This window comes from Coregonus clupeaformis, unplaced genomic scaffold (genome assembly GCF_020615455.1).
Source record: "Coregonus clupeaformis isolate EN_2021a unplaced genomic scaffold, ASM2061545v1 scaf0313, whole genome shotgun sequence".
Taxonomy (NCBI): Eukaryota; Metazoa; Chordata; class Actinopteri; order Salmoniformes; family Salmonidae; genus Coregonus; species Coregonus clupeaformis.
The window spans coordinates 175781-185571 of NW_025533768.1; the positions used below are offsets into that span (position 1 = coordinate 175781).

Genomic DNA, 9791 nt, shown 5'->3' on the forward strand with positions numbered 1-9791 from the left:
GACATTATAATTCTAGTTATTATACTATCATCTAGTTCCTATGGTTCCTACCTGTAGTGAGTGGGTGTTCTGGGATGTGGTGGTGGTTCCTACCTGTAGTGAGTGGGTGTTCTGGGATGTGGTGGTGGTTCCTACCTGTAGTGAGTGGGTGTTCTGGGATGTGGTGGTGGTTCCTACCTGTAGTGAGTGGGTGTTCTGGGATGTGGTGGTGGTTCCTACCTGTAGTGAGTGGGTGCTCTGGGATGTGGTGGTGGTTCCTACCTGTAGTGAGTGGGTGCTCTGGGATGTGGTGGTGGTTCCTACCTGTAGTGAGTGGGTGCTCTGGGATGTGGTGGTGGTTCCTACCTGTAGTGAGTGGGTGCTCTGGGATGTGGTGGTGGCCAGGGAGGTGATACAGGGAGAGGCCACAGTAGTGACCATGCAGGGGTCACGGTTCAGGGTGGTCAGCAGCAGAGACTCAGCCTTGATAAACTGGGGCTGGAGCAACACCTGAGAGGAGAGGGGGAGCGAGTGAGAGAGAGCGATGGAGGGTTAAACTATAGACCTGAGGGAGCATTTCCATTGAAATAAATTAGTAATGAAAAAAATGTGCAATGAAACAAATTAGTCATGAAACAAATACTGGTAAAATAATAGGTTTGAATACAAAGAACAAATCATTTTTTTCTGGTGTGGTGATTTTCTTGGGGTTAATGGGTCTCATCGAACAACACACACAGGTGAACAAACTCACTTGTTGGACTTGTTGAACGTGGTGTGATGCGATGGTCTGAGCTGGGGGGCTTGCTGAGGTGGTCAGGAGGGGGGCCGTGGTGGTCAGAGCCTGGATGGTCATTGGCTGAACGCCGGAAGGGGTCGATGACAGGCTTACCATGGGCTGGGCAGGGCCTCCTTGATGATTGACAGCTAGAAAAATAATCAGGGTCATGTTCATTAGGCACCAAACGGAAGAAAACTGCCTGAAACAGGGAAGGATTACCTAAACTTGTCCAATAAACGCTAATTTTCGTTTTCCCATTCAAAACGTCCTGCTAGTGTGGACTTATGAATCAAACCAAAAATAGTTCAAACACAATTGACCAACTAGCAGTGGAGCTGTAAAAACAAAACACCATCTAAACTGTCGTCACCATAAGTCTCTGGCAAGGCCAAAGTTCACATAAATTGCGTGGCTTAGTAGCGTATGACCTTTCACCGCTGGAGAGTGATATCATGATGTGATATAATGGCAGAAGCAGCAATAAGGACACTTGAGTCACCGACCCATAACAGTATAGATTATTATTGTAGGAATTAACTTTGACCTAGAAAACATACGATATGATGACTGTAGCAGGCAGTGTGTGTAACATAATAGCATGTTAGGTGGCTGTAAGGGCATCGGTCCACACAGAGTCAGTAGGTTTGTAATGCTAGGGCATGGCTGCATGGGGCAGAGCTCTTACAGTAGTTTCATAACACTGTCAAAGGGACAATGTTAAACAGGTACAGTGGGGAGAACAAGTATTTGATACACTGCCGATTTTGCAGGTTTTCCTACTTACAAAGCATGTAGAGGTCTGTAATTTTTTATCTTAGGTACACTTCAACTGTGAGAGACGGAATCTAAAACAAAAATCCAGAAAATCACATTGTATGATTTTTAAGTAATTTGCATTTTATTGCATGACATAAGTATTTGATCACCTACCAACCAGTAAGAATTCCGGCTCTCACAGACCTGTTAGTTTTTCTTTAAGAAGCCCTCCTGTTCTCCACTCATTACCTGTATTAACTGCACCTGTTTGAACTCGTTACCTGTATAAAAGACACCTGTCCACACACTCAATCAAACAGACTCCAACCTCTCCACAATGGCCAAGACCAGAGAGCTGTGTAAGGACATCAGGGATAAAATTGTAGACCTGCACAAGGCTGGGATGGGCTACAGGACAATAGGCAAACAGCTTGGTGAGAAGGCAACAACTGATCTCACCTCGTGGGGCATCAATGATCATGAGGAAGGTGAGGTATCAGCCCAGAACTACACGGCAGGACCTGGTCAATGACCTGAAGAGAGCTGGGAACACAGTCTCAAAGAAAACCATTAGTAACACACTACGCCGTCATGGATTAAAATCCTGCAGCGCAAGCAAGGTCCCCCTGCTCAAGCCAGCGCATGTCGAGGCCCGTCTGAAGTTTGCCAATGACCATCTGGATGATCCAGAGGAGGAATGGGAGAAGGTCATGTGGTCTGATGAGACAAAAATAGAGCTTTTTGGTCTAAACTCCACTCGCCGTGTTTGGAGGAAGAAGAAGGATGAGTACAACCCCAAGAACACCATCCCAACCGTGAAGCATGGAGGTGGAAACATCATTCTTTGGGGATGCTTTTCTGCAAAGGGGACAGGACGACCGCACCGTATTGAGGGGAGGATGGATGGGGCCATGTATCGCGAGATCTTGGCCAACAACCTCCTTCCCTCAGTAAGAGTATTGAAGATGGGTAATTGCTGGGTCTTCCAGCATGACAACGACCCGAAACACAAAGCCAGGGCAACTAAGGAGTGGCTCCGTAAGAAGCATCTCAAGGTCCTGGAGTGGCCTAGCCAGTCTCCAGACCTGAACCCAATAGAAAATCTTTGGAGGGAGCTGAAAGTCCGTATTGCCCAGCGACAGCCCCGAAACCTGAAGGATCTGGAGAGGTCTGTATGAAGGAGTGGGCCAAAATCCCTGCTGCAGTGTGTGCAAACCTGGTCAAGACCTACAGGAAACGTATGATCTCTGTAATTGCAAACAAAGGTTTCTGTACCAAATATTAAGTTTTGCTTTTTTGATGTATCAAATACTTACAGTGGGGGAAAAATGTATTTAGTCAGCCAACAATTGTGCAAGTTCTCCCACTTAAAAAGATGAGAGAGGCCTGTAATTTTCATCATAGGTACACGTCAACTATGACAGACAAATTGAGAAAAAAAAATCCAGAAAATCACATTGTAGGATTTTTAATGAATTTATTTGCAAATTATGGTGGAAAATAAGTATTTGGTCACCTACAAACAAGCAAGATTTCTGGCTCTCACAGACCTGTAACTTCTTCTTTAAGAGGCTCCTCTGTCCTCCACTCGTTACCTGTATTAATGGCACCTGTTTGAACTTGTTATCAGTATAAAAGACACCTGTCCACAACCTTAAACAGTCACACTCCAAACTCCACTATGGCCAAGACCAAAGAGCTGTCAAAGGACACCAGAAACAAAATTGTAGACCTGCACCAGGCTGGGAAGACTGAATCTGCAATAGGTAAGCAGCTTGGTTTGAAGAAATCAACTGTGGGAGCAATTATTAGGAAATGGAAGACATACAAGACCACTGATAAGCTCCCTCGATCTGGGGGCTCCACGCAAGATCTCACCCCGTGGGGTCAAAATGATCACAAGAACGGTGAGCAAAAATCCCAGAACCACACAGGGGGACCTAGTGAATGACCTGCAGAGAGCTGGGACCAAAGTAACAAAGCCTACCATCAGTAACACACTACGCCGCCAGGGACTCAAATCCTGCAGTGCCAGACGTGTCCCCCTGCTTAAGCCAGTACATGTCCAGGCCCGTCTGAAGTTTGCTAGAGTGCATTTGGATGATCCAGAAGAGGATTGGGAGAATGTCATATGGTCAGATGAAACCAAAATAGAACTTTTTGGTAAAAACTCAACTCGGCCGTGTTTGGAGGACAAAGAATGCTGAGTTGCATCCAAAGAATACCATACCTACTGTGAAGCATGGGGGTGGAAACATCATGCTTTGGGGCTGTTTTTCTGCAAAGGGACCAGGACGACTGATCCGTGTAAAGGAAAGAATGAATGGGGCCATGTATTGTGAGATTTTGAGTGAAAACCTCCTTCCATCAGCAAGGGCATTGAAGATGAAACGTAGCTGGGTCTTTCAGCATGACAATGATCCCAAACACACCGCCCGGGCAACGAAGGAGTGGCTTCGTAAGAAGCATTTCAAGGTCCTGGAGTGGCCAAGCCAGTCTCCAGATCTCAACCCCATAGAAAATCTTTGGAGGGAGTTGAAAGTCCGTGTTGCCCAGCGACAGCCCCAAAACATCACTGCTCTAGAGGAGATCTGCATGGAGGAATGGGCCAAAATACCAGCAACAGTGTGTGAAAACCTTGTGAAGACTTACAGAAAACGTTTGACCTGTGTCACTGCCAACAAAGGGTATATAACAAAGTATTGAGAAACTTTTGTTATTGAACAAATACTTATTTTCCACCATAATTTGAAAATCAATTCATTAAAAATCCTACAATGTGATGTTCTGGATTTTTTTTTCTCATTTTGTCTGTCATAGTTGACGTGTACCTATGATGAAAATTACAGGCCTACCTCATCTTTTTAAGTGGGAGAACTTGCACAATTGGTGGCTGACTAAATACTTTTTTCCCCCACTGTATGTCATGCAATAAAATGCAAATTAATTACTTAAAAATCATACAATGTGATTTTCTGGATTTTTGTTATAGATTCCGTCTCTCACAGTTGAAAATTACAGACCTCTACATGCTTTGTAAATAGGAAAACCTGCAAAATCAGCAGTGTATCAAATACTTGTTCTCCCCACTGTATGCGCGCAAGTGTGTGTGTGTATCTGAGTGTGCCTCATAGATAGTGTAGACAAAACACCCTCTTTCAGCCTCAGGGACGGTCCTTCACTCTGACCAAAGGGTCTTAGATTGGGATTTTGACTGACAGTCAGCGGAGGTTGAGTAACCCACTGACTCTCCTTTGGAAACATGCTGTACTACTACTGTTACTGCATCGTAGTACACAACTCTCCTGATAACATAACAACAAGTGTGTTTTCTTCATGGAGTGAGTGACTGTGCTTTGTATACCAGTGTCCATTATCAGTCCCTACTTTTTGCCCTGAGAGTATGTGTGTGAGAGTAGGTGTGTGAGTTGTTCCTCCAGTCATGCTCTGCTCTCATCCAGCCACAACAGTGTGGCTCTGCACCATAAATAAGACAGTCTTAACGACCATGTGGTGATGGTGGTGGTTGTGCTGCTGCTACTACTACTGCTACTGCTCCTACTACTAGCAGCACATGGTGGGGCTCCCTCCCTCACATTACCTGGCAGGACTGGGGGGGTGAGTAGGGAGGGGCATGGGGAAACCCCTACAACCATTAAGGAGGAAGATAGCTATGTTTCATCTCCACGTGGAAGGGTTAGGGTGAGTGACTCAGTTTTAAGTTTCCTTGCATCTGTTTGCTCCCTTGGCCTAGAAGACCTTATTTACTGCTATTGTAGACTCTCATCCATCTACTACCAGCATTTCAACTGTTAATACTGAGGAATATAGATTTAATCTGTTCCTCACCTTTGTAGCCATTCTGGGTGCTGTAATTAATCCGGATCTGCTGGGCATGGACCTGGGGCTGGGGCAGCAGCTGAGCCTGGGGCTGCTGCTGCTGGGGTGCAGGAGAGGTGAACAGGGCCTGGGGGGCGGCACTGAACACGGGGCTCTGGCCGGGTACAGTGTGGGAGGTAGAGGCTGGGGGAGGAAGCTGGATTGGAACAGGGGCTGGGGGGGAGAGGACCGGCAGGGGCTGGGGCTGGTCCACCTTGGGCTGCCTGAGACCCTGAGCAGCCTGGGCTGATGGAGAGCTTTGCTGGGGTGCTGGCTGCTGCTGCGGCCTGGGTAGTGGTACAGGGGTGGAGGTGGTGACCTGGGCCAGGGGCGACTGCTGGAAGGTGGGGGGGTGGAAGGCCTTGTCTGGGGGGGAGGAACTACGGATGATGGGAGGCCCCAGGAGAGCATCAAGGTGGGGGCTGCTGCTCAGGATGGAGGAGGATGTGGAGGATGGAGGGGAGGGGATGGAGTGGGGCAGGCCGGGGACAGGGAGGTCCTGGGTAGGGGTGACCCCTGTGAACTGAGGGGGGTCAAAGATACCAGCCATGTCCTGGTTGAACTCCACCATGTCCTGGTTGTTGATGAGCTGCAGCATGTCTGAGGAGAGATGGAGATATAGTCAGAGTATTCCATAGGTTGAGAGAACCACGGAGACAGAGAGAGACAGGGGATAGCTTGTTAACCATGAAATTGCCACAGTTGAAGAAATCAGGAGAAGAGGGTCAAATAAGGCAAAGTAGTCTAAATTGAAGACTGTGATTAGTTGAATCTTGTGTGTTAAAGCTGGGCTGGAACAAACATCTGTACACACCACACAGCAGACCCTTTTGTCCAATCCATACAGCACTCATTTAGAACATCTTAACAGCATGCCTTCCAATGACCAAACTAGGTCTCTGGGCCTCTGAATGGAGCAGAGATAAAACCCTGTAATTCAATCGGAGCGTTTCACTATTGTCAATAAAAGGCTTGTTAAATTAAGGCTTGAACCACTGGGAGACTGACAGAGCATTTCTCCCATTTCTCTCTCCACACCACATGGTAATGGATCACTGAATTTCTGCCCTAACTCAATTGGAAAACACCAAGAACTGGGCTCATAAAGTGTCTCAGAGTAGGCGCTGATCTAAGATCAGTTTTGATCAGAATGAATCAGATTATCATGTACACAAAAGATCTGATCCTAGATCAGCACTCATACTCTGAGATACTTTGTGGATATGGGCCCTGATCTGAGAAGTAGAGCAGGACAGTAAATGGGGCCAGCTCAGTGCAGTCCTAGTCCTGGTCAGTGGTCAGTAATGCAGTTATTATGTGGCCACTGCAGCAGAGCAGACTGGGTCTATGCCACTCTAATGGGCTCCAGAAGGGAGACAACAAGGGACAACAAACCTGAGTAGGTGAGGATGGAAAGATGCAAGAATTTAGTGTTGATGAAAATCACTGGTGATGTTTACTATGCTATGCTGCACCCTCCACGTGAGCATGGCATGATAGTACTTTACATTATAACATGAAATTGAGTAATAGTAACAAGTTAGTTACTCACACTGAAAACATTATTCTCTAACAATAATAATAAAACAGGTCTTGTTTTAGGGTAATACACCGTATAGCATACTTGTTTCATCGGCTAGAGATGCTCACAATTACTGTCTATGAGAAACCTTCATTAGTACAGTATAGCCTATTCTTCTGGATTTCCAACAGAAATAGGCTAGGCTATCTCAAATGAGTTTCAGGCAGCACAGTGAGGAGGATGTTCCCTGGCAAGGAGAAGGACCATTTTGTTTAATCTTAGACCAAATCATAAAGCTAATAGTCATATATTATAAGGACTGGGTCCAGTAATAAGGGAACACACTTCATGCTTCTGCCTTTGCTTCTGCTCTCTGTCTGCACAGCCACAGCAGCCTGACTAGTCTGGATTTGTAAACCAAGGTTTTGTATGAGGTGATCGCTGCCGACCAATCAGAAAGCGCCTCAGACACTTGCAATGCAGGCCAGCCCCAAGACAGAAAGAGAGGAAGCACGTGGTTTCAACGAAAAGGGGTTACTATGGGACAATTCAGTGCTGGGTTACTCTAGGTCAACTTTTAGGGTGGAAGGGTGAGATGTTGCAGCAGAGCACTTGTTGGCAAACAATCAAGCATTTTACATTTTAGTCATTTAGCAGACGCTCTTATCCAGAGCGATTTACAGTTAGTGAGTGCATACAAGCCATTGATTATACTGACAAATAACATTAGGTAATACCACCAACGAATCGAATAACCACTATTCAATTGAATGCATTAATATAACTAGGTTCGATACAATTTAACTAATTAAAATATAAACTATTAACATTTTAATAAGACTGAAACATATATAGTGTGTATTTGGGCGGGGAAAAAGCAGCCATCAGATCATGTTATAGCCTTACTTCACGCCTCTTGAAATGAACCGGACAGGGAATGCTCGATATTAACCTCATCGTGATGTCAGTAGGACAAGTTGGAGGGGGCGGGGCACATTGTAACTAGCTTCTGTTCCGTTCATCACACACAAATTAGCAGCGAAATATCAGCTCGTGTATAGTATACACATTATTTTATCTTATCATTAACATACAAAATAGCAGATACAAATGTGTCTAGAGTTAGATGAGAACCAAAACGCAAGAACGAAAGCAGCAACAACAGAAAGACAAACACCGAACTCAGACAGTAGCTAGCTAACGTTAGTTCCTTAAGGTCAGCTAGGATTCTCCTCGACCCTGAGAAGGAAGACTTCTCCTACTATCACATACTGTTTGAGTCAAATATAAACAACTCGTACATTTGATTTGAGGTCATAACTAATGTTAGTTAGCTAACGTGACAGGTAACTGACGGGTAAGCTGTAAATCAAAATGACTCACTGGGTGCCTATAGTAAGTAGTTAATAGTACCTCACTCAGTTTAACGTTATTTGTGTACAAGCTGTTTCATGTGTGTGTTACTGCTGTAGCTGTCACTTCTTTGGCTAGCTAGCTAACATTCGTAACAATATGGATAGTTAGCTAAAACTAGCTAACATTACCAAGTTGAAGTTGCCAGTTTTGCTAGTAAGTTTAACGTTCTTACCATCAATGTCATTGAGCAGAGCCGTGTCAATATCGCTGGGGTCATTTAGGGATAGGGTTGGATCCAGATTATCCAGTGAATGATCGTCAAAAGACAAGTTCATTTTTGCTGTCTCGTTATGGCTAGCGTTAGCTAACTCACTGTGGCTTAAAACTTGCGATTTCCACTTAAATCGATGTCTGGGTATCTAGCTACATTTGCAATAATGCCAGTGAGAAACTCCAACTTTGTTATTGATCTGTCAAATAGTGCCTTCTCCTGTCTTCATATTGATGCCCAAGAGGCACACTTGTCACGCTAAACAGTGCTCATTGAGGATCCACACGCTTAGCTAGCTGGTTACAGAGCGCTTAATGAGTGACACTTGTTCTAGCCAATCCCCGACAACCTGTGAATTCCGCCTCCCCCCTTCACAGTCTCAAGCCTGTTTTGACTGGCAACTCCCAGACAAAATACAATATGTCCATATGGCATTTACATTTGTGCATGGCTATTGTGAAGAGTAAATAAGCAGTGTTCTTTACTTGGGCTTTCGTGTTCCTTGAAAACTACTATTATGTAGGATGAACACTGTGGGGAAATACATAACAGAAGTTTATAACTTTACATTTACATTTTTAGCAGACGCTCTTATCCAGAGCGACTTACAGTTAGTGCATACATTTTTCATACTGGCCCCCCGTGGGAAACGAACCCACAACCCTGGCGTTACAAGCGCCATGCTCTACCAACTGAGCCTCTTCAAGGGGCAAATACATTGATTTAATGTGGAAATATCTTGTCATGTTTTTAATATTTGTTTTGTTTCATGGTCTGCACTTATATCATGCATTAGTAGCGTTTTATAATAGAGAAAATTGTATTTTCCTCTCGAAAAGCAACAGCATGGGTATGTTTATTATGGGCTTGTCCTTAGCAGCCAATCAACGCCAAGCAGGGGTGGGCTAACCACTGTCCATGCTTGTGTGGCCCGTAGTGATGACTCAGCCTGTAGAACCAGAGAAATCGACCAATGGGGAACTCGGAAACCGAGTGGGGTGATCTGACATCACGACTTTGGCTCACGTGGTTACATCATGTATTTCTCCTGGAGTAGTGGAGGGGAAGGGGGAGCTGGCTAATTATATAGATGGACTTATGTGCTGCTTCAAAACTTTTAGGGCAAGACAAGATTAACAGGGTTGACTTACCAAAGCTCATGGAAGTCCCCTTTGGTTGGACAACGAGATGTAGCATAAAGTCAAAGCAAACAATGTTATCTTCAAACAATAAATAACACAAAATGT

General features: G+C 45.0%; 1 protein-coding gene across 5 annotated transcripts in view; it reads right to left on the reverse strand.

The window, feature by feature from the left end:
* The window catches only part of LOC121551415 (sterol regulatory element-binding protein 1-like), a 33860-nt gene extending 25031 nt beyond the window's left edge, over positions 1-8829 (reverse strand). For 2 of the 5 annotated variants that reach the window (XM_045214787.1, XM_045214786.1), the window contains exons 1-4: positions 8506-8829; positions 5366-5995; positions 743-906; positions 346-489 (exon numbers count right to left, since the gene is read on the reverse strand). In XM_045214787.1, coding sequence (XP_045070722.1) covers positions 346-489; positions 743-906; positions 5366-5995; positions 8506-8608 — 1041 coding nt within the window. In that variant the 5' untranslated portion in view covers positions 8609-8829. Of the gene's footprint in view, positions 1-345; positions 490-733; positions 907-1975; positions 2011-5365; positions 5996-8505 lie in introns of those variants that run through there. The other 3 variants (XM_041864056.2, XM_045214785.1, XM_045214788.1) reach the window with 2 other exon arrangements.
* Positions 8830-9791: the final 962 nt, after the last annotated feature.